General features: G+C 52.4%; 6 protein-coding genes across 6 annotated transcripts; all 6 read right to left on the bottom strand.

Annotated features, from left to right (window-relative positions):
* Positions 1–123: 123 nt before the first annotated feature.
* PHO85 (negative regulator of the PHO system) lies at positions 124–2,159 on the bottom strand. Its single transcript, XM_062882256.1, has 2 exons — positions 1,420–2,159; positions 124–1,356 (listed from the first exon to the last, which is right to left on the bottom strand). Exons 1-2 carry the CDS (start codon positions 1,489–1,491, stop codon positions 424–426), a joined length of 1,005 nt encoding a protein of 334 aa, XP_062728273.1. The 5' UTR covers positions 1,492–2,159; the 3' UTR covers positions 124–423.
* Positions 2,160–2,455: 296 nt separating this feature from the next.
* QC761_707030 (uncharacterized protein) lies at positions 2,456–4,066 on the bottom strand (the record flags this gene model as incomplete). The annotated part of the gene is made up of 2 exons (XM_062882255.1): positions 2,983–4,066; positions 2,456–2,924 (listed from the first exon to the last, which is right to left on the bottom strand). Exons 1-2 carry the CDS (start codon positions 3,639–3,641, stop codon positions 2,456–2,458), a joined length of 1,128 nt encoding a protein of 375 aa, XP_062728272.1. The 5' UTR covers positions 3,642–4,066.
* Positions 4,067–5,091: 1,025 nt separating this feature from the next.
* QC761_707010 (uncharacterized protein) lies at positions 5,092–7,020 on the bottom strand (the record flags this gene model as incomplete). The annotated part of the gene is made up of 1 exon (XM_062882254.1): positions 5,092–7,020. One exon carries the CDS (start codon positions 7,018–7,020, stop codon positions 5,092–5,094), a length of 1,929 nt encoding a protein of 642 aa, XP_062728271.1.
* A 2,639-nt stretch (positions 7,021–9,659) lies between these two features.
* On the bottom strand, positions 9,660–12,581 carry QC761_707000 (uncharacterized protein; the record flags this gene model as incomplete). The annotated part of the gene is made up of 1 exon (XM_062882253.1): positions 9,660–12,581. One exon carries the CDS (start codon positions 12,579–12,581, stop codon positions 9,660–9,662), a length of 2,922 nt encoding a protein of 973 aa, XP_062728270.1.
* A 1,078-nt stretch (positions 12,582–13,659) lies between these two features.
* Positions 13,660–15,325, bottom strand: CDC37 (hsp90 co-chaperone Cdc37; the record flags this gene model as incomplete). Its single annotated transcript, XM_062882252.1, has 3 exons — positions 13,660–13,823; positions 13,881–15,221; positions 15,302–15,325. 3 exons carry the CDS (start codon positions 15,323–15,325, stop codon positions 13,668–13,670), a joined length of 1,521 nt encoding a protein of 506 aa, XP_062728269.1. The 3' UTR covers positions 13,660–13,667.
* A 627-nt stretch (positions 15,326–15,952) lies between these two features.
* Positions 15,953–21,318, bottom strand: SMC3 (Structural maintenance of chromosomes protein 3; the record flags this gene model as incomplete). Its single annotated transcript, XM_062882251.1, has 4 exons — positions 19,705–21,318; positions 16,816–19,642; positions 16,309–16,753; positions 15,953–16,245 (listed from the first exon to the last, which is right to left on the bottom strand). The coding sequence occupies exons 1-4, from the start codon at positions 19,740–19,742 to the stop codon at positions 15,953–15,955; spliced, it is 3,603 nt and encodes a 1,200-aa protein (XP_062728268.1). The 5' UTR covers positions 19,743–21,318.
* Positions 21,319–21,351: the final 33 nt, after the last annotated feature.

Genomic DNA, 21,351 nt, shown 5'->3' with positions numbered 1-21,351 from the left:
ATAAGCCGCTAGCGGGGTGTGATGTGCCTTCTTAGCGGGGTGCCCTGACCAAATCCATGGAGCACCTGATCCTTGAACTGATTCATATCACTCAACCATCAATCATAGTCACTCACCGATGCTGGAACAAAAACAATATGGGTATCTCGTGAGATTATCTATGCTGCTGCTACTACCTCCGCTTGACGCTATATAAAAGATACGAATGAGGAAGAAACAAAAAAACCAATATCATTTCCTCCCCCCCCCTCCCACTCATTATCATCATGGCACATGATATAACTGAGAATAAAGAACTGAAGTCAAAAGTCCTCCTTCTTGCTCGTTGCCGACACACAACACCTTCCCTTCCTACCCAAACTACTTCCTCCTACCTGCCTTCCTAATAGCATGACCATCCGAGTATAAATGCGGCCTCGGCCCCTAACCTTGGTAATTTCCATAGACATTCTGGCTCGACACAGTGTGCTGCTGGTAGCCCCGATGAGGATGCATCATCGGCTGTTGAGGGTGGTGTTGTTGCGGGTGCGCAGGCTGGTGAAACTCGGCGAACCACTCATGATTCAACGCCTCGGCCGCCGAGATGCGCAGTTCTGGGCGCAACTGCAGCATCCGCTGAAGAAGATCGATGCCCTTCTCATCAATCTGAGGCAAGATGTTCCGCAACGGCTGCGTCGCATACATCTGCCAATTCGCCTTATACTCGGGGAACTGTGACAGCCCCGGCCACGTCCTCTCCGTTGGCGTGCCCATGATCCTGAAGATCCTGATCGTCTGATCCTCGTTAGTGGTACCAGGGAACAGCGGTCGTCCAGAAAACATCTCGGCCATGATGCAGCCAGCTGACCAGATGTCAATGCTGGTGTTGTATGTCCTGCTTCCCAACAAAACATCCGGGGCGCGGTACCAGAGCGTGACAACCTCGTTACTGAAGGTGTTAACCGGAATGCCAAAGGCACGAGCCAGGCCGAAATCACCAAGCTTGAGCTGCAGCTTGTTGTTGATCAAAAGATTCTGTGGCTTGAGATCGCGGTGCAGGACTCGGTTCTCGTGACAGAAGTGAATGCCCTGCAGCAATTGCCACATGAAAGACTTGACAATATGTGGCTTGAGCATCCCACGCTCGCCGTTGTTGTCCATGTATTTTTTGAGATCACCGTCCATGTACTCAAAGACAAGCATCAGCTTGTTTTCCGTGTGGATCACATCGTGCAGTGCGACAATATTCTCGTGTTTCAGCTCCTTCATCAGGGAGATCTCTCTAATAGCCGTGCTAGGGGTGCCCTCTTCCGAGTCGAGATGGATTTCCTTGAGAGCGACGAATTCGCCCGTCTGGCGATTGCGGCCTTTGAAAACCTAACGAAAAAGTTAGAACAATCCACACACAAAGTAAACAGATATCAAGGCCGCATGACTCACTGTCGCATAGGTACCCTCGCCGAGCTTCTCCAGCTGCTGGAAGGAGCTGTGGTGCTGTCTCTTGCCGTCCATGTTTGCCGTTTGTTGATTCTGCGAGCTCGACTGTGGTGCTCGTTCGGGGTGCGAAACGACGAAGCGCGGAGTCGGTGGGGGTTGGGTGTTGGAAGTGTAAGCGCGGTTGAAGAGGATGCTTCCCGCGGTGGTTGTTTTGCGAAGGAGATCGCGTTGGGCCTCGGAGGGCGTGAGAGACTGGGTAGACTCGTGAGAAGCCGTTTTTGGGTAATGCAGAGATGCCTTGTGCGTCTCTGCAGAAAACTTGAAGGAGGAAGAAAAGCCCAACCTTACGCGCGCTTTCTAGATTCCAGGGAGTTGGTGATGGCTGATCCCCTGAGTGCTTCAAAGGGATGGTTGGCTACCTAAAGCGAGCTAAAGGTCGTGAAGTGGTAGGTGGCCTTTCTTGCCTAGAATGTGGTGCAACGGTCGAGTTTTGAACGGGCCCCTCCGAGATTGAGATGGAGCAAAAGTCTGATTGTTTGTTTCAAAGTCGGACGAAACACTGTCGGCAGGTCATGTCTCTTGGGAACTTCAGGCACAGCGGCGGCTCCAGCACATGCAATAATTGGTGGGGTTGACGGGTGACTGACTGCGTGGGCCAACAGCGCCCCGCCATCCGCGCCACCCCACGATGCGCCTGCCCGACTCGGATCTGCCAGGCCCAGGGCGTTCTAGAAGACCAGCTGTTATTTTTGTATAAACGTAAATTGTATGTATATCCAGTTTCTCTCTGGCATGGAAATCCTGAGAGTCTTCATTTTCTTGCTTGTGGGCAAGAGCTGCGCAACACGAGGGAAGTGGCGAACGGCTCCCGTACACCAAGGAGCTTGTCGAGGAGCATGTCGTTAGACTGAACATAGGGATCCAAGATGCATAGATCTTGAATGTCTTGATTGCAACCTCCCTCCCAAAGCCATATATACGTATATACAATTACCACCCCTCTCCCGCACGAGTCCTGGTATACCTCATTCCTTCTCCCCTATGACTTCCCCTTCCCAACATCCATCCACTCCAAAACAAACCCCGTCACCAACATCGCCCAATCCCTCAACGTCTCAGTATCCAAGTGCTCCCCATCATCCTCCATCGTATGCCACACCCTCGGAAACGGCGTAGGAATCAAATGCAGCACCGGAGCCCCCCTCGCCATGAACGGTACATGATCATCCCCCACAAACCCCTGACTCTCAAACTGCGTAGAATTCGTTCCCCCATCCGGCAAGAACGGCTCCTTGGGACTCGTCTTCAATATCCCCATCTGCCTCATCCTCCCCTCAATGCTCGCCATCCTCTGATACGCCCAGTGCGTCGACTGGAAATAACTCGGCACCCTCGGACTAGCACTCCCCAACAAATCCAACAAGACAAACAAGCTGATCTGCCTCATCGGGTTCTTGAACTTGGACATGGCCGGGTAGGGGTTAGCCTCCCAGTGTTGCGCCAGTGACCTATCCCATCTTATTAGCATTCCCCTTTCCTGTCACCCCTTCTCCCCAGAGTACTCACCTAGCCCCATACAAGCTATCCGTATCCGTCCACCTATCAAAAGCCTCCTCCCCATCCAGCAACAAGATCTGGACCCCCACATCCTCCCCCCTCTTCCCCTTCCCTTCCTCCCCCTCCTCAACCTTCCCCCCATCTTGTGCCCCCCACATCTTGACCAACTCCTTCTCAATCTCCCTCGCGGTGTACATCAACACCGCACAAGGCCCCGCACTGTCCGTCGCCCCGATAAAGCCCTTTGGCTCAATCTTGCTGTCATAATGCGCCACAAGCGTCAACAAGCTCGCCTGCCCCGGCCCACGTTTCTTCGTCCAGGGCGGTTCCCGCCGGAGTATTATATTCTGAAAGGGAACCTGCTTATCCCCCGTCACGGGCGTCGTCCCGGTGGAGTTTTGCCAATTAATCTCCCATTCGGGGAGGTTTTTGGTAAAGAATTTGATGAAATGTTCTTGGGCGCGGATTTGGCCTGGCGTTCCGGGGACGCGGGGGATGAGGAGCGGGGAGAGGAGGGAGAGGGGTTGCGAGGGGAGAATGTCGAAGTCTGTTGGAAGTGGGGGCGTGATGGAGGAGAGGAGGGAGTCAGGGAGGGGGGTGTAGGCTGTAGTGAGGGAGAGGAGGGGGAGGAGGACAACGATGGGGGTTGTTGTTGAGAGGAGGCGCATCGTGGGAGTTGTTCAAGTGGACGCGGTGGTATGTGAGGTAGGTAAATGGGAATTGCGATGCGCTCGCTCGCTCGCTTGGTTGCGCTGTTGGCCGCCGCGGGTTGAAACGCAAAAGGGGATGTCTAGCGTCTCATGCTCTTCTGTCTGTTCCCTCGAATCTAATCCCGTCGTGAAGAAGCGCCGCCGTTCGGTCGTCAAGGTGCAATCAATCAATCAATCAATCAATTCGATCGACACCGGGTATTCTCGTCGCAACCGTATGTAGCAATCAACCTGGAAGGATAAAAAAAAGGAAAAGCCACTACGCTCTGTACGTATCTGATTAAGCCAGCCGGGGACACACAAAAGAAAGAATTGGTCAAACAACGCCTAACAGCATGGCAGCAACAGTAACAATTGGTGGCATTTGCTTTGTTGGACAAAACTACCTAGGTAGGTAGTCGTGCCTCAGAAGGCCACACTGCAACACCACCGTCTTACAGCAGTAGCAGTGAGCACGGACAAGATGTCTTTGACACGGTCGCAACATGATCTGATTGGTCAGCCTCACATTCAGATGGGGTCCAAGCCCCAGTGCCGGGCCGTTTGGACCGTGCCAAACGGTGCAAGCCACCCGATGCCGACCGGCCCCGCTCTGGTTAACATCCAAACGCTCCTTCCTCATTACCACCCTTTGTTCCTTCCTTTTTACCACCATTTCGCTCCTCTTTCACCATCATCTTGCTCCTTCCTAAACTGCAGTTTATATACTAGTTTCCGCACACATCATCCAACAAGGACAGCAGCACATGCGGCCAACACCCAAAGTTGCCAAGTGGTCAGCCTGCTGGTCGAGGGCAAGTACCCCCCTCGGCTGCTCAGCCCCACAGCTTCCTTGTTCAAATCCTCGTAAAACCCATGGGTTTTCGTGGCTGGCCACCATAATCTATTTGATTGTGGATGGTGCGTGCTTTTTGATGTTTTTTTGCCCATCACACTTGCCACGAGGCATTCAACACTGAGACAGTGAATAACTCGATATCAAGAAGGAATATCAGATCTTAATTGCCGTGCCTATGAATCTGTACTGTATGCCTCCTATTCATTTATCCAATCCCATCCAGCCAACCTAGCAGCAAAGCACCGGTAGCCCATTCCCTCATCCTCCCCCGAATCCCGGTCCATTAACCCCCTTCCATTACCGTTATCTGAGTTTATAATGCAGCCATAGTATAATACAAAACCACAATATAACACCGTCCCCTCTCTTCATGATGTTCAAGTTCCCCGAATTCTTTCCCTTTCTTTAACCACCCCCAAAGAAAAAGACAAACACCATGTAGAAATCCCGGTAATGTCGAAAATAATGCAGTCACTCCAATCCATGCAACCATAACTAAGCAAAACTGACACCGCACCCCGAGAAACCCAGCCAAGTCAAGCAAACATATACAACCACCTCTTGGCTCAACTACTCATCATCATCCTCGTGTCTCCTCCGCTCCATCGCCTCCTCGATGGCTAACCTCTCGGTGAAACTTCTCGGCACAGCTGGCACCCCCTTCGACATCGCTCTGTAGCTCCCCATATCGGCTGCCTCGGCACCACTACGTCCGTCGACACTACCGACGAAGAAGTGGACATCCTTAAGCCCGGCGATTTCATCATAGAGTTTTGTGTTCTTGATGGGGTTTAGCGAGATAGAGTTGCCTCTAAATGACCCAATACTGTGACCAAACAGGACTGCTGATGGAGACACTGGTGGCAAGCTGGTTGTGCGAGAGTGTTTCTTGTTTTCGTCCTCGAGTACGGTCTGGAGGGGCGTGGGTGTCGTCCTCATTGGTCTGTGTGGGATGCGGACCTCCACTCCGTCATCATCCTCATCATCATCGTCTTCCTCTTCAAGGAGGTATTTCTCTGCTTTCCCGGTTCCGTTCTCACCATCTTCAAAGTCGAACAGGGGGTCTTCTTCGAGGATGTCTTGTTTTCCGTTAGTCTTTGACGGCCCGGATGCCTTGGAGGTCTGGTTAGATGGCCCAAATTGAGAAGCGGCTGGCGACTTGAAGGGTGTCTGGGCGCCTGGCGAGGGCGACTTCTTGTTGTTCTTGGGCCGCATGGACAAAAACTCCTCTTCGGATTCGTTGTCGTCGTCGACATACTGCTCTAATTCTTCAATTGGTGAGCCAAGCAGACCGATGACTGGGATATCTTCTCCCGGACCGTCAACTGGCCGAAGGGTAGCCTGAGAGTCAACCTTGACAGGAGCTGGGGCTGAAGTGCTGGTCTCTTTCTCTTTTTGACCATTCACCTTTCCAGACTCCTCATTGTTATTCGCGTTAACAACAGTCCAAAATGAACCCTCTTCCAGCGGGCTGCGGGTAAGTGCTTGCAAAGCTTGGGTTGAAGAAACCTTTTTGGGTCTTGGGAGCCAATCCTCCTCCCCTTCCACGTCGAGGAGCGACGTTCCGATATACTCTTCTTCCGGCTCAGGTGACTCATCCTCTACGACAGCAGTAGCCGAGGTGGCTGACGTTTCGACAACAGGCAGAAGCTCAGCCTTGGGCTTGTCCGCCTCGTCATCCTCCACAGCCATAGCCACGAGGCTGGCTGCCTGCTGCGGGGAAGACGACGGGAACACCTCCTCTCCTGAAAAGTCGAAGCGCACCCGTCTTGGGCTCGCAGCACCCTTGACGGAGCTTGAGCTCCGGCGCAGTGCACTTCTGCGCACCTTGGATTCGCTGCTCGAGGACTCAACCGACGATGTGGATCGGTCGGTCAGTCGCCTGATCGGATCCGGCCTACCCTCGACAGGGGCCTCGGGCTTTTTGATTTCCTCCACCTTTTTGACGTTGTCGACAGACAGAGGGGTTGGTGACTGTAATTGTTGCTGGGGGGGCTGCTGTGGTGGTGGTTGTTGCTGCTGTTGCTGTGGCTGCTGAACGACGGAAGGAACCGGTACCGGCGATGTCGGTGGCGGTCGATGGGAGGAACGCTCATTGCTCTCGAGCAGCGGCAGGTATGTCGGCGTGAAGACACCCTGAAACTCCTTCTCCCGCTCGTGCGGACTCCGGGGACCCTCTTTTGTCGGCACGCCAGATCTGTGGGGGAGAACCGGGGGAGGCGACTTGCGGCCCTTCCAACCTGGTGTCTTATGATGGGTGGTGGTAGCGGGCGAGTCGGCCATGTCTTGGTTTGTCGGACTGAGAGCCGGGTACCTGGACATTGACTCGGCGATGACTCGCGACACCTGACTGGAGACGTCGTCTGGGTAGTCCTTGAGACAGTCCTCCATGTGCTTGTGAAACTCGGCCAACATGTCGCGCTGGTAGGCGGCCACTTTGCCATCTAGCTCAGCGAGCTTGTCGTGCAGCTCCGACACGAGCCTCGCAGCGTCGTCCATTGTTGCAGCGGGCATTGTTGCAGTTGCAGCCATTCTCTGGCTGAAGACGGAATGACGCGCGTGACGGGGACAAAGTATGTATCCGTACCACCAAACAGGCTGCCGATCATGGCCTTCCTGGTATTCCTGCTAGGTAGAGAAAAAAAGCCAAGTTTGTGTGCGATTCCAGGTTGTGTTTAGATTTACTTTTGCCCTGAAGGAAAGGTGATGAGGTAACTGGAGCAGCGACCTTGCAGGTTCTGGAACCACCAAGTACCGGCTCGACCTGGGCCTGCTTCAGCGATCTGGCCTTGGCCTACAGCACTCCTCAGCGGTGAGAGGGGGTGGTGGCTGGGCGTATATGGAAAACCCGCACGCTTATTCGCGGAATGGAGGGGCGTGTGTGGAGCGGACCGAGTATCCAGCAATCAGCATCCGATAACGCTCCCCGAGCAGAGGAATGCACGTGTTGACTGCATGCAATCAATTACAGATGGGTTCGTTGATATGAGTGTCGTTCCCGAGCCGATACGTAATTGGCACAACATGGTGATAAGTTGTACAGTCACAGATTCATCTCTCTCCTTTGAAGACTCAGACTCAGACTGATATCACCCCAAGGTGCCATCCACGGGTATTCCGCGACACCATCACCACCCAGCTCAACCATGTCAATTTCGGATTGAAGGATTCGGGTGAGAGTCTTCGGAATGTAAGTACCAAATGTCTCTCACCATGTGCCGAATACGATATCGGCCCGCTCCTGTTGGATAATGCTGCGTATCCCGGCTGCCTCTCGGGTGTGATTCGTAACCTTTTCCTTACTCAACTGTCAGTCGCTCGGGTCCGATACCACACGGAAAAGTGCACTTTGGCAGCCAACGACATGCTCGAATCTCTGTTCGCGCGGCTAATCGGGAATCCTCGAACCGGTGTGGGTGTCTCGGGACGAGCAAGCCCCTGACCGGTCAGCCCTACCCATCCATCTTCTGGTGCAGCTGCCGAGTCCATGTCAGGCCATGTGTACATGAGGACCCGTGGCTGACTACATCGAGTCTCGGGTACCTTATCACGGCGTCTAGGCCGTCCTCTAAGGGTGTATCGGACTGCATGTGAAGCAGTTCCTTGCATATGTCACTTTGTGTATTCACCTGGAAGCGAAGATGGGGTCATTTTGCATGATCCCTGGATATCACGATATACTTCCTGATGAAGACGCAATTACTTTTTGAAAATTCTTATATGTGAGCAGAATCAAAATTGTAATGCATATTCAGCAACGAATATCAAACGGCAACTGCTATGTTGTGTAAGTCTAAAGTCCAACCCGAAAAAACATCTACATGAATGACAGCATCGAGTCATCACAAGTTCATCCTCAAGCTTTCGCAGAATATGAACCCCAAGACGAAAAACAACCACATGAACGACCCCATCCACATCTCCTTGATCAAAGCCCATTGATATTCTCCCTCATCTGAGAAACAGCCATATCAACGACGCCATGATCGGGTTTGAGATTCTGTGAGAGCTCAAAGGTAAAGTTGTTATGGATGGGCGTCTTCATCAGGCAATCAAGCAGTCTCTCTCAAGACCGAAAACAACTGCACGAACGACAACATTCACTACAACCCCGGCTGAGGAGAGTCCGCCCCAAACCCAGCCGGGGGTGTTTATTCGGTAAGACATTACCAAACGACAACCACTCATCAATTTCTTTCAAATTCAGACCATAAAAAAGCCCCATGAACGACACCGCTCTGCTCCTCTTTAATATTCGAAACAAGTCGTTCTCAAGTCCACCCAGAGACTGGTGACTGAGGGGAGATGAAGGGGAGATGATATGGAGATTGTTGACTATATAGGGCATATGCGCAGCATATTCGACAAGTAATCTGCCTCACCCTCGTTGTGTCTGATTACCGGAGCCGTAAGAAGTACTTGTTCCTAGTATCTGACCTCCGTGATATCGCTGTGCCTCCAACTGATATAATCTGGCTTTTCCGGCTATGATACGTGTTAGATGACTCCGCAGTAGGCCCAGTGCTTTGCGACGTGCTTTTCACAGATATAAATCGATGATAAGGTACCGAAGATTCTCCTTACTTTCTATTGGGTTTCTGGTTATGAGTCGACAAATAACAGCAAGGTCTTAATATTGGATACAAGTTGTCCTTCAGATTTGTGGGTAAAGTATCGTAAAAGGCCAGAATAGGTTTGAGATTTGATCTTGGTTTCTGGAATTCCTCGTAAATTCAACATAGTTATTTGGTAGCGAGCTCATGCTACATCTCCAGGACCTCTTTCCGGCCTCTTAATAACTCAACGCCCTACATGAAGGAGGTCAACGCCCCCTAAAGCAATCCACCGCCCCCCTTTTCAAAACCAACGCCTCCCATTTCAAATCGGACCCATCCATTCTCCCTAACACTGCCTCCTCACTATCTTATAACGCCCAATTCCCCCAAATCAACGCCTACTTCCCCAAAAGCAATGCCTATCAACTATCATTTAACGCCTTCCCACTATCATTCAACGCCTATCCACTATCTTTTCACGCCTCAAACCCCCATCAATACACCTATTCCACCCCATTCCACCCCATTAGACCCCCTCAACCACACCTATTAAGTATCTTTCAAGGCCTTTCCCCCCCGCTTTTACTCCTCCTCTGACGCCTCCCCCTCCACCTCCTCAACCACCTGCTCCACCCTATTCTCAACCCCATTTTCAACCTCCTCAGCCACAGCCTTCTTCTTCCCCTTCCTAACTACCCACCCATCCCCCTCCCCATCCCTGACCACAAAATCACTCAAATCAATAGCCCCCTTCAACTCCGTCTCCGTAACCCACACCCTCAACTCCTCAAACTCCCACTTGTATTTCTCAGTGGGTGTGTCACCCGGTGGGCGCCACGTGACGTTGAACAGAGCCCTCGTCATCTCTTGATCCAGACCGTCTTCCTCGAGCTGGAGCATCTGGGTGGGCTTGAAGACGGAGCTGTAGTGGATGTTGTCGTTCATGTAGTTGTTTCTCGGCCTGGCTTCAGACAGGAGGACTCGCAGTGCGGCGATGTTGGCACGGTGGGGGCTGGTGTAGCTACCGTGGAGGGTGGGCGTGGCGGTCAAGAGGTCGAGGACGTTGGTTTGGGGTGGGAGGATGACGGGGGTGGGTTGGTTGTAAGGTGGGTTACGCTCGAACGGGGAGACGTGGTCTTCGTCATCGTCATCGTCGTCGTCGTCGTCGTCTGACTCGTCGGAATCGGCGTAGTAGTCGGGGTGCCAGTTGGGGAGGTCTTTCTTTGGTGCTGCATCGGTAGTGTTTTGGGTATCGGCTTGTGTTGTTCCTGTCAGTTGAGATTCTCTGGCTGCTTCGATTGGTGTCTTTTTTTCCATCCCGTCATCAAAGTTGATCATCTCGACATCCTCTTCCACCGCGACGTTCTCTTCAATCCCAACTTCTTCCTCCACCTCCACCTCATCGTCCACTCCCATCTCGTCACCGTCTTGCACACCCCCAGCTTCCATCTCCTCACCAGTCTGCATCCCCCTATCCTCCACCCCACCACAATCAAAAACCAACCTCTGCTCCCTCTTCCTCACCGCCAAATTCTCCCTCTTAACAACCACAACCCCCCAAACATCAAACCTCCACCTCCTATAAACCTCCCCAGCCACCCTCTCAACCATCAACTCCCCCCTCCCCCTACCACCTCTAACCTCCACCACCCCCGCCAAATCCCTCGTCTCGACCTCCACCCAGAAAAACTCCACCCCCCCTTCCTTCCCATAATCAACCCTCACATCCATCAACCCAGGTCTCTGCGCCTCATCTAACCCAGGCCTGTACTTCCAACCTTTTGCCACAACCCCCTTCTTCGGCCTCTGCATCCGCAACTCAACCTGCCTATTAGCATCGGCCAACTTGCTGTGCTCACTACACCGGATAGCATAGTCTCCCCTCTTCTCCTCCGGATCTTCCACCCCCTCAACAACAGGGAGTTTCTGAGTCCTGTAGACGACGTATTGATAAACTATTCTGTCTTCGCCAAAGACGTCAATGGCAGAAACGGCGTCAGTGGCAGGAGATTCAGGCTCATGAGGAGGGGAACAACTCGGACTCCTGGGACGTGGCGGAGGAGGACGAGGAGGTGGTGGTGGTCGGCATTGCCTGACAGGCCGTGGAGGCGGTGGTGGCATGCTAATAGGTTGAGATTCCTGAAACCCAGGTTGAGGCAAAGATAGTCGATACTGTTGATCAACCAAACTCTCCGTCTCTGGTCTCTCAGGACGCTCATCTGGCTGTAGATCCAGTCTGCCAACGTTCGAAGAGTAGACGCACTGTACGTCAGCGATCTGACACCACGAACAGGGCTGTCCAAAGGTGCATGGCCTCTTCATCCTGGTGCAGCGATCACACTTCCGGCCACGGGTTGGTGTGGTGATAGCTCCAGAACCTTGATTACGTGGCTGCTGAAGCCGACTGGGCCCGGCAGAAGCAGGTTGATCCCGAGAAACGCCATAAGGCCGAGCATCCCGTTGAACATCACCACTTTCCATCCCGGTAACAACACGGGTCTTTGGCTTCCAAGCTTCAGCTTCGGTAAGCCTCTTTGCCAGGACGAAGACAGCCTCATCAGCGCCCGTGGTTGCTGTCTCTTCCAGGGAATCAACTGTCAATGTCCCCCTATTCGCACCGCTCTGGTAGGCCTCTGCTCCGTGGGCTTTGATTTCATTCGGTCTCCTCTGGGCAGCCTCATTCGCAGTGAGTGGAGTGTGTCGGATGGCCCTTGATATCTCTCTATCAACGGCTCGGGGCTCCGCGGTCTGAAAGGTAAGGGGCGGAAGTGGAGGTGGAGATGGAGGAGGTTGAGTTGGAGGAGGTTGAGATGGCGTTGATTTCTGACGAGATCGCTTGGTTTCGCGAGTAGCCTTTTCCATCTCCTTTCTCCGCCTTCTTTCCTCCAGTTTAGCCCGTGAACGGCGAGATGAGCTCGTATCTGCCACAGAAGGCACCTTACTAGCAGACGGCGTCCTCGGATCAACAACCGGCAGCCTTGAGGAGCTAGGGTGGCCACCCTGAGATCTCCCATCATCAGACGCCCGAGTCTTGGTAGCCTGGCGTCTGGCGTTGAGCTTTTCAAGTGTCTCGAGTCTTTCACGCTCTCTCTCTTCCTTGCTTCTATTGGACCTGTTATGCTCACGCTGGGCCTCTGGCGAGGTCACTGAAGCCCGAGACGGAATAGCCTGCCGATGAGCGCTCTGCGTTTGGTGTGGGACTGTGACCGGCGTGTCTGTGGTAGTGTTTATGCCCACGGCTGGAGTGATGGGGCTCTCATCCCGCCATCCCAACCCTCGCTTTTTGGCTGGCGTCTCCGGGACAGGTCTTGCTTGTGCTTCTGCAGCCAAACTACCAGGGGGCGGGGGGTCCAATGTTGCTCTGGTCGTAGAAGGCTTCGAACTGTTGGCCTTTTGTCTCAATACTTTGCCAATATCGAGCACCTCATCGTCATCGGAATCTGGATCATCATGAATGACCGCAGTGTTTGGACCAGCATTGGTGCTAGGTGAAGGCCCTGCCATGTCTTTAAGGGGTTAGCAGCTTGTTGGGATAAAAAGGTGGACTTATAAGACGAAAAGGCTTACTCGAACCGGATACTTGCGCAGAATCTTGACCGGCATTATTTGTGGGGGAGCTGTTGGCAAGAGTCGAGGGGGATGTGTCCGTCCCCCCAGCTTCGGGTGGTAAGACGTTTGCGTTGAGGGAAAGGAATCCCCAACTTTGAGCGAAGGGAAAGCTCAGAGGAAGCATGGTGGCGATCGTTGTGCCCGAAATATTCTCAAAAAATGGAGAAAGAATAGGTCGGGAATTTGACCTGCGCCAACATGTTAGTCGCAAGGTGCAAGTTAAGTGGTATGAAAAGAGGATGATCGATCGATTGAGTATGCGTTTCTGAAAGAAAAGGAAATCCTAGAGGACACTCAGCATTGACCTGGCCAGGAAACAAGGGATTTGTGATCTTGTTGGAAGAATGTGAAGAATAAGGAATCTGTTTAGGAGAATGATATGAGAAGGTCAACGTAGAAGAAATTGACCGGAAAGCCACTGGGCTCTTGGGAACAGGAGCGCCCTTGACGCTGGGTGTAGGTGTTGTTGTAAAAGGAAGGGTCGGAATTTCGAGAGCGAAGCTGTTGGTCGTATTTATACCACAAGGATATGATTTCTCAACTGGAAGGTACGTACATTTAAGGAAAGCCCAGCTAAGTTGAGTAGGTACGTGAAGGTTGTCGACACGGACATTTTTCGTCCAAGATTGAGCTTCAAGGCAGCGTGTCCTAGACAAGAAGAGACAGACTGCTAGAATAAATAAAAACCCCTATATCTAACAAGCCTTCTGTAGATCACCTAGACGAGATTTAAACGCAAACCTAACATATCAAGAGGCCTGTTCGAAATAGCATTCTCTATTTCCTCGTCCATAGTATGGTCACGTCCGAGAGTTTCTCAGCCATTACGGTAGTAGCCGGGCACATGACATACGCAGCAATCCTCAGGGTGCCGACGACATCACAACCAAGCGTACAAGCCATTTCAAGAAAATTCATTCATACTTTTCATTTGCATGTATTACACAGACCTAACCAATACCCAATCTTACAAGCCCCTCTTCACTCCGGATCATCAGCATACTTGGCCTCCTGCCCCTTATTCTCCTGCCCCTCCTTCTCCTGCTCCTTAGCCTCCTGCTCCAGCTTCTTAATCTTCTGCTTGCCCTCCTCAGTCGTAGCATCAATGACCTCCTCCTCAACACTCAAACAACCAGACTATTCACACGTTAGCAATCATTCCCAACCCACATCAAATACTCTGGAATAACTCACCTCACTCAGCTTCCCAACAACCTCCTCCGCATCCTCAACACTCATCTTCCCCAGCACCTTATTAACCTCCTCCAAACTCCCTGTCTCCAGCGCCTTCTGCATCTCGGGCGTGAAGCTCTCAAAAATCGCCCGTCCAACTTGTACATCCAAATCCTCGCTATCCTTCGGCGGGATCCTGATGTTAATCACAGTCCCCGGATCAACCGCATGAAGCTGAATCTGCTCCACCCCCTCCCCCTTCCCTTCCGCCTCATCCTTCGCCCTCTGCAGGTTAATCTCCCTCGACCTGTTCTTGATCTTCATATACGTATCCTGCACATCCTTGTAAAAGACCTCCTGAGCCTTGTGTCCGGGAGTAGTAATCCGCTTGAAGAACAACGCAACCCCATCCCTGCCCAACGCCCGACAGTACTGAATAAGCAACGCCTGATGAACACAGTTCCGCGCGTAATCAGACTTGTTCTCCAGCTGCGCATCAAACGCCATGACCAAAATCCCATCCGTCTCCTTCTCCGTCAAAATCTCCGGATGACTGCTCAACCAAGCATGCGACTCCCTATAATCACTCGACTTGATATTCGCAAACTTGACCGCCCCCGGCGAAGCCGTAACCTCCTCGTCGTCATCGTCCCCCCCTTCCTCCCTCTCACTCGGCGCAGGCAACGCCTCAGGAGGCGTATAATTCGGATTCAACAACTCCACCTTCCCACCCTCCTTACTCCCCCCGCCCTCCGCCTTCGACCCCCCACTCGATTTATTGATATGCGTCGAGTCAAAACCAGTATGAATCCCCTCACTAGTAATCTTCCTCGCCTCCTCCCGTTCCAACTCCGCCAGTTTCTTCTCCAATTCCCCCTGCAAACCCTCCACTTTTTTCAAATGCTCCCCAATCTCCCCCACCATCCCCTCATACCTCCCCTCCTGCCCCACCCCCCTCTCATCCAAAGCCTTATTCACCTGATCAAGCAACGTAGCCATCATCTTGGTATAACTCGGCAGCGGCTCCCCCCCAACAGCCGCCTGCAGCGCCTCCGGCCGTGGAGGCGGCATGTCATCCTTCGGATCCAACCCCGAAGCCGACTCCATCACCGCCCTGAAGGCAACCTCGGCCGGGTTTTTGGTCTTGGCCTCGTCAGCATGGGACTGAAGGGCCGAAAGCAAGCCCGAGATGCGCGAGATGAGCCCATTGTTGACGATGCGCTCGTACTTGTACTGCTCGATATGGAGCTTGCGCTCTTGGCGCTGCTGGTGGATCTGGTTCTGCTTTGCGCGGATGAAGGAGCGCTTGTCGACGTTGGGGTGCACTTCGATGTCGGAGTCGTCCGAGAGCTCGAGGGCGTCCTAATCAGTCATAGTTGGTCAATAGCTGGCTCTGGTTGGGGAGAGGTGGTTGGGGGATAGATATGATGAAAGTAGCTTACCCACTTGCTGTAGTCTACAGGCATGGTTGCTGTGATTTTGTTCGACTATAGTTTGGGAGATAAGTCGAAGAAAGTAAAAAGAGTTGCCTCTTGAAAACAAACCAGTTGAAAAGGGAATGGGATGTTGATCCAACTGCTTGGGAACTTGGGACAGGTTGACAGCCCCGCAGTCGTCGCTCGTCAACCAACATCATGGTGGGGTAGCTTCTAGAAGCCTCTGCGTCAAAGCTCCCAAGCACAGCTGCCTGCCGAAAAGAGGGGGGTGTGTCAGTCTGCTCCTTTGCCCCTGAGAATGTCTTTTCTCTGAGCATCCAAGATCACCTTCCGTTTCCCTTGAACTAGGTACCTATCGACCGAACAGAGAACCAAATGCTAATTGAATGAATGACCATCATCAACACTGGCCTTGAGTAGCAGCAAATAACCATTGTATTGTAAACCATGTCCCGAATAGCTAGACATCCTCACTCGCCTCGCTTCAAAGCCAGCAAAACACATAGCCATACCATACCCTTGGATATGTACCACACACACCCACCTTATACCATCAAACACAAAACCCACGCCAACCCTTTTATTCCGTCCTAAACACATAAACAAACATACAACCATGAAACATATTTCCTTCCCACACACTATCTACCTACCTACCTACTTCTTCTGCCCATCAACAAAGTTGAGCGCATCCTCCGTCCTCACACAGTCAATCGTGCTCGTCTTGTTGTGAAACGTCACACCGTAGCACTTGTCAGCAACATGCACAATCTCCGGCCTGAAAGTCGTGCAGATAAACTGCGTCTTTTGCTCCTCCGAAATCGACTGCAAGAGACTGGCCACTGCCGTACGGTACTGTGCGTCGAGGTTGGCGTCGACCTCGTCAAAGATGACAAACGGGCTGGACTCTGCCGCTTGGAGGGCGAAAATCAAGCATAGAGCGCACAAACCTATAAATTCCTTGGTTAGTCATACATACACATGTCAGATTGAAATGCCGAGAGAAATCTCACTCTTCTGACCACCACTGAGCTGCTGAATCTTCTGCTGCTCGTCCATGACCTTCGAGTTAAAAGACACACTGATGCCAACACCAGTATAGCTCTCAACCCCACTGACACCCTCCTCATCCGAGTCATTATTCGCAGCTCTGTTCTTGGCACGGTCCGCCTTGCGTTGAATGACAAGACGTCCATGACCAGCTGGAACAAGCTTCTCAAAGATGGTGGAGAATTCCTTCGACACCTGCTTGAAGGTACGCTCAATGGCCTCGTCCTTCTCCTGATCAAGATGCTCAATGAGCGTCTCAATAGAGGCCTGCGAGGTATCAAGTTCTTTCCGGCGCTTCAGCAAGTTGTCTCGCTGTGTGGTAAAGCTGTTGTACTGATCAAAGGCCTTCTTGTTGATGTGCTTGTACTTCTTGAGAGCTTGGTTGACCTTGGCAAGTCTGGTTTCGATCTGTTTGGAGACATGTCAGCTAGCGTTCCAATCAACTCACCCCAACATACTGGGTTGCTTACCTGCTCGGATTTCATCTTCTCATACTTGCCAAAAGCTTCCTCAGGCAGAATACCCAAATCTCTAATATTCTTGGCATACTCAGCAGCCTGGCTGATGAGGCGAGCCCTCGTCTGAATGGCCTTCTCCATCTTCTTCTGGTATTGCTCAATACGCCTTTGCAGTTCCTGGAGCTCCTGTTCCTTTTGCCCCTTTTGAGCTTCTACCTGGGTCAGCTCACTGCTTGTCTGCTCCGTCTGCTGCTCGTTCTCCTTCAAAGACGCCTCCGCCTCCGCCGCCAGCTTTTGAGCCTTTTTGAGTTCCTTCTGAGCGTCTTTGAAGCTTTCAGTACCACCTGCCGTCGTGGCCTCGAAAGCCTGGCTTCGAAGTTGATCTTCCTGAGGTCGGAGATGGGTGTTCAGCTCCTGCTCCAAAGACTTTTTGCGACCTTCAAGATCAATCCGCTTTGTGCTGATCGCCTTGAACTCCTTCTGTAGAGCGCTCAACTCATTGCCTAGGCGCTCGAGCTCTTGCTCCTCACTCGCTGACAGGGTCTTCTTAAAGTCCTGGGCCAATTCGTTTTGCGATGCCAGAATGGAATCGTCCAACTCCTTCATGTTCTTCTCCACTTCGGCCAAGTGTGACAATGCAGACTCGCGATGAGCCCGCTGGCGTTCAAGCTGCGAATTTTTGCTCTGAAGCTCGCCCTTGAGAGGGTCATAGTCCTGGTCGAAGCGGCGCATTTGTTGCTGAATCTTGGTTTCCTCGCCCCTTGCTGCCGTGACCTTCTGATCTATCACCTCGATCTCCTTCCTGATTTTGGCAGCATCTGCCAACTGTGCCTCGTAGATCTCACGCAGTTTGCTGACCTTTTGAACCGCGTCCAAACGTGATCTCCTGGCATCGACATAACCACCCGTCATTGCACCCCTCTTGTTGGTTGTGTCGCCTTCGGGAGTGATGGCGTCAAGGCCGTGTGAGCGTGAGTACTGAGAAGCGATAGCCAGAGTTGGGCAGATGATGGTCCGGCCAAATACTTGCTGGAATGCTTTCTCATATAATGGGTCGAACTCAATCTTGCTGATGAGGGGCTGGGCGTCGGACGCCCTCGGCATCTTAACCTGCCTTGGGCGAATCTGTTCGAGGGGCACAAAGGTAAGTCTACCGCCGTAATTCTTATACAGGTGATCAGACAGCATCGTCGCTGTGGCCTGGTTATCCACGATGTAGTGAAACAGGCTGTTTCCTGCGACCTGTTCCACTGGCAGCTTGTAGGCATCCATCGGTACATTCATCAACTCTGCCAGCGTCCCGTAAGCGCCGGGAATATTCTTCTCCTGCTTAAGTCTTCGAATAGTGGCAAGACCCTTAGACGTCGCCGAATCCATAGCATGTGAGAGATGCGATTCTGCTTGGTCTCTGTCCATCCTGGTGCTGCTGATCTGCGAGCTGAGTCGGTCATCCTCACGACGAAGCCGCTTTCGTTCCTCTTCAAGCTGTTCCCTGGCCTCCTGTGCCTTGGTCAATTTCTCAAAAAGAGCAGCGCGGTTGCCTCCATAGTTTTCCATTCTGGCCCTGATATGCTGAATGGACTGTTCAAGCTGCGCAATTGAACTTTCCACTTGCTGAACTTGCTCCCTCGCGTCCATGGCGTTCGCTTTTTGGAGACCGAGAGATGATGTCGCCTCCTGGATTTCATTGCGAAGATATGCATCGCGTTCCGTCTTGTTCTTGAACTGACTGCTTCTGGTCTGTTTGACAAGGAGTCGTTTTCGCCCAGCAGCAACAGAGTCTCTTTGAGTCTTGATCTCAGCCTCTTCAGCCTTCAGCTTCTCGTATTCGGGCTGCACTCTGACGAGCTCTGCTTCGGCTTGTTGAATCTTTTGCCTGACCTCCTGAAGCTCGGCTTCCTGCCTTTGTCGTGTTTGTTCGCGGACATGCCTGCTCTCGTCCAAATGCTTGGTCTTCAGCTCGGCCTTGGCACGCGCCCTAGCCGCGTCCTTGCGGTCGTCATCCAGTTGGCGCCGTTCGATAGTGAGGTATTCCAGAGCTTGTCTGAGTTCGTGGGCCTTCTGGTCCAGAACAGCAATCTCCTTCTCCGTCTTTCGGAGTTGGGCGCGATCTTTCGTAGAGGCCCCTGCCCCCCCTTGCCTGGCTTCCTCCACTTGCTCAAGAGTCTCAGCATTGGTCTTTTGCAGACGATGCCAGTGGGCATACTCGAGACACCTGCGTTCCCTGTCCTTGTCCTGAAAGTCGCGAAGCTCGTCCTTTTCTTCCTCCAACTCCCTAAGTCGTTCCTTTATGTACACCAGGGTCTCGTCAATCTTGTCGCGCTTGCTGTTGGTTTCGGCCATGATCTTGAGCGACTGTATCCTCCGGTCGTCATAGGTGTTGGTACCCGCTATTTCCTTTAGAAGGTTGAGCCTCTCGGACTCCTTCATGTTGGTGATGGCCGCGATGCGACCCTGGGGTACAATGTAGAATGGGTTTTCCTTGGCGAAACCGGCCGTCTCGAGAATCTTCAACACATCTGCGCGGGTCTGGACCTTTCGATCGACGGAATATTCGTCCTTCTTGAGGGCAATCGTCCGCCGAATCACCACCTCGTCGCCCGGTTCGCTGAAACGCTTGTCGGTGTTGTCGAAGATGATCTCGACATAGGCCGACATGACCGCAGAGCCTGATCCTTCGTGCAGCAGAGCCTGCCGCTCTTCACGGCTCATGTTGGTGTAGGCATCGCTGAGAACGAATCGGATCGCAGCGAAGAAGTTACTCTTGCCGGAGCCATTGCGCCCGACAATAACATTGGTCTTTGGAGAGAAAGGTTCGATGACGGTTTGTTCCTTGTAGCTGTGAGACACGTCCAAGTTAGCTTTATTGCAACGGCGACGCGTTGGGAAGAATTGTCGCACCTCTTGAAGCCCTGGATAATAATCTGTTTGATATGCATCTTGTCTCTGGTGCTGTCGACTCGACAGCCGAGTCAGAAAAAAAAAGAGAAGATATGGCCACTATTCTTCTGAAATCAATCCAGTGCAACAAACAAAAGATACTGTCTTGAGATAGCGCCGTGTTGCTGTCGGCGTCATTTGGGTTTCGCGATGAGGGACGAAACAGCTGCTGAATGAGGGGACCTTTCCCAACGCGTCCTGCTCGGTGTGTCGCGCGCCCACAGTGGGTGGGTGGTGCGTGCTTCTTCCAAAAGAAGCTTGGACCAACCCTTGGCGGAACAGCACGTGACCTTCCAACAGGCTTCCATATGGCACAAGGCGGCAGCCAGCATTGTATGATCTGGTCTGGAAGCTTTGAAGTATTCGGTTCTGTTGGTGGCTCTCAATTTTTCTTTGTTGTCGTTTGGTGTCCTGATTTGCTGCCTGCAGCGTCTACGTGCGTTGGAACCTCGAAGACATCAAACGAACCTTGTTCTCGTGCTTGTTTGCTTCCGAGGCATAGACAGCAATGACATAACAGAATACGGTTGACCTATTTGGCGGGGTGTTGGCTGGGTGCAATGGAAGAAAGAAGGGGCCCTCTCTAGAGATACCTGTTATTTATCGCCCATGCATCGTCTATCGCTTGTCTCATGGGCAACCCAGCGTGGCTCGTTGGAATGGGTACAAGTGGCACTGGATTTTCCCTCGGACATTGATGCGAGGAGGCCACAGGCTGAACCTTAATGCCCATATTGGACCGCCAGCCTGATGGAAACGCTCGACTGAAGTGCAAGCTAAGACCGTCCCGAGCGAGTCCGTTGGCCGTTACAGATGCATTGGACTTTGTTATGATAGACAGCGTACAGGAAGGGGATCTGGGGACAAAACTTCCATCTTCATCGTTGACGTTTTTGGAAACTTCAATCATGACCGAAACCTGCTGTGCACGGTATGGAACGCCAACGACTACATAGCACAAACGGGACGGCACGAATGCGATGTGCCTGCTGCATCCAGCCTTTCCATGTCCCCCAGGGCGCCTACCTGTACCTGTTGCCCACACACATATGGAACGTTGTCGTCATGGTCTGAGGACACCATCTCCAGTCTCCGGCTGTTGATTCAAAAAAAAAAAAAAAGGTTCCGTGGGTTGGGTTGGACAGGGCAGGTTTCCAGTTCCCACGTTTTGATTTCTGGCGTTCTTTTTTTTTTTTTTTTGGCAAGGAAATCATTTCTGACGAGAATGCCGACTTCGTACGTCGTCAGTGGCTGAGAATGCCTGCTAATAAATAAGGTACAGAGTAGGAAGGATGGTTGCTGCGCCTATCAAAAAGGCAAAGGAAAGCAAAGGTAGGTGAGGTGCACCGGCAGTTCATGTCTTCTTCTTCATCAATGATGCAGGCGATGCGCGACGGGAGACCAAAAAGAAAAGAAGCAAAAGGGAAGAGTGCTGCTGCTGCTGCTGCCAGCTGAAATGCTGAGGTTCGGTGGAAAGAAGCAAGTCGCGAAAATGATGAAGGCAGGGCAGGGGGTGTGGTCCAGGTGGGCACGGGATTTGGGGGGGCGCGCATGGACAAGGGTGTCCAGAACCACGCTAATTTTGCAAGCCGTCCGGGAAGGAGCGTT

Source organism: Podospora bellae-mahoneyi, chromosome 7 (assembly GCF_035222275.1).
Source record: "Podospora bellae-mahoneyi strain CBS 112042 chromosome 7, whole genome shotgun sequence".
NCBI lineage: Eukaryota > Fungi > Ascomycota > Sordariomycetes > Sordariales > Podosporaceae > Podospora > Podospora bellae-mahoneyi.
Note: the sequence above shows the minus strand (reverse complement) of the source record. Positions and strands in the feature narration are given on the sequence as shown.

Coding starts and splice junctions, on each gene's coding strand:
- PHO85 (XM_062882256.1), bottom strand. CDS start 1,491: ATGGACGGCAAGAGACAGCACCACAGCTCCTTCCAGCAGCTGGAGAAG. Junction 1,357..1,419: donor GCGAGGGTACCTATGCGACA/GTGAGTCATGCG, acceptor CTTTTTCGTTAG/GTTTTCAAAGGCCGCAATCG.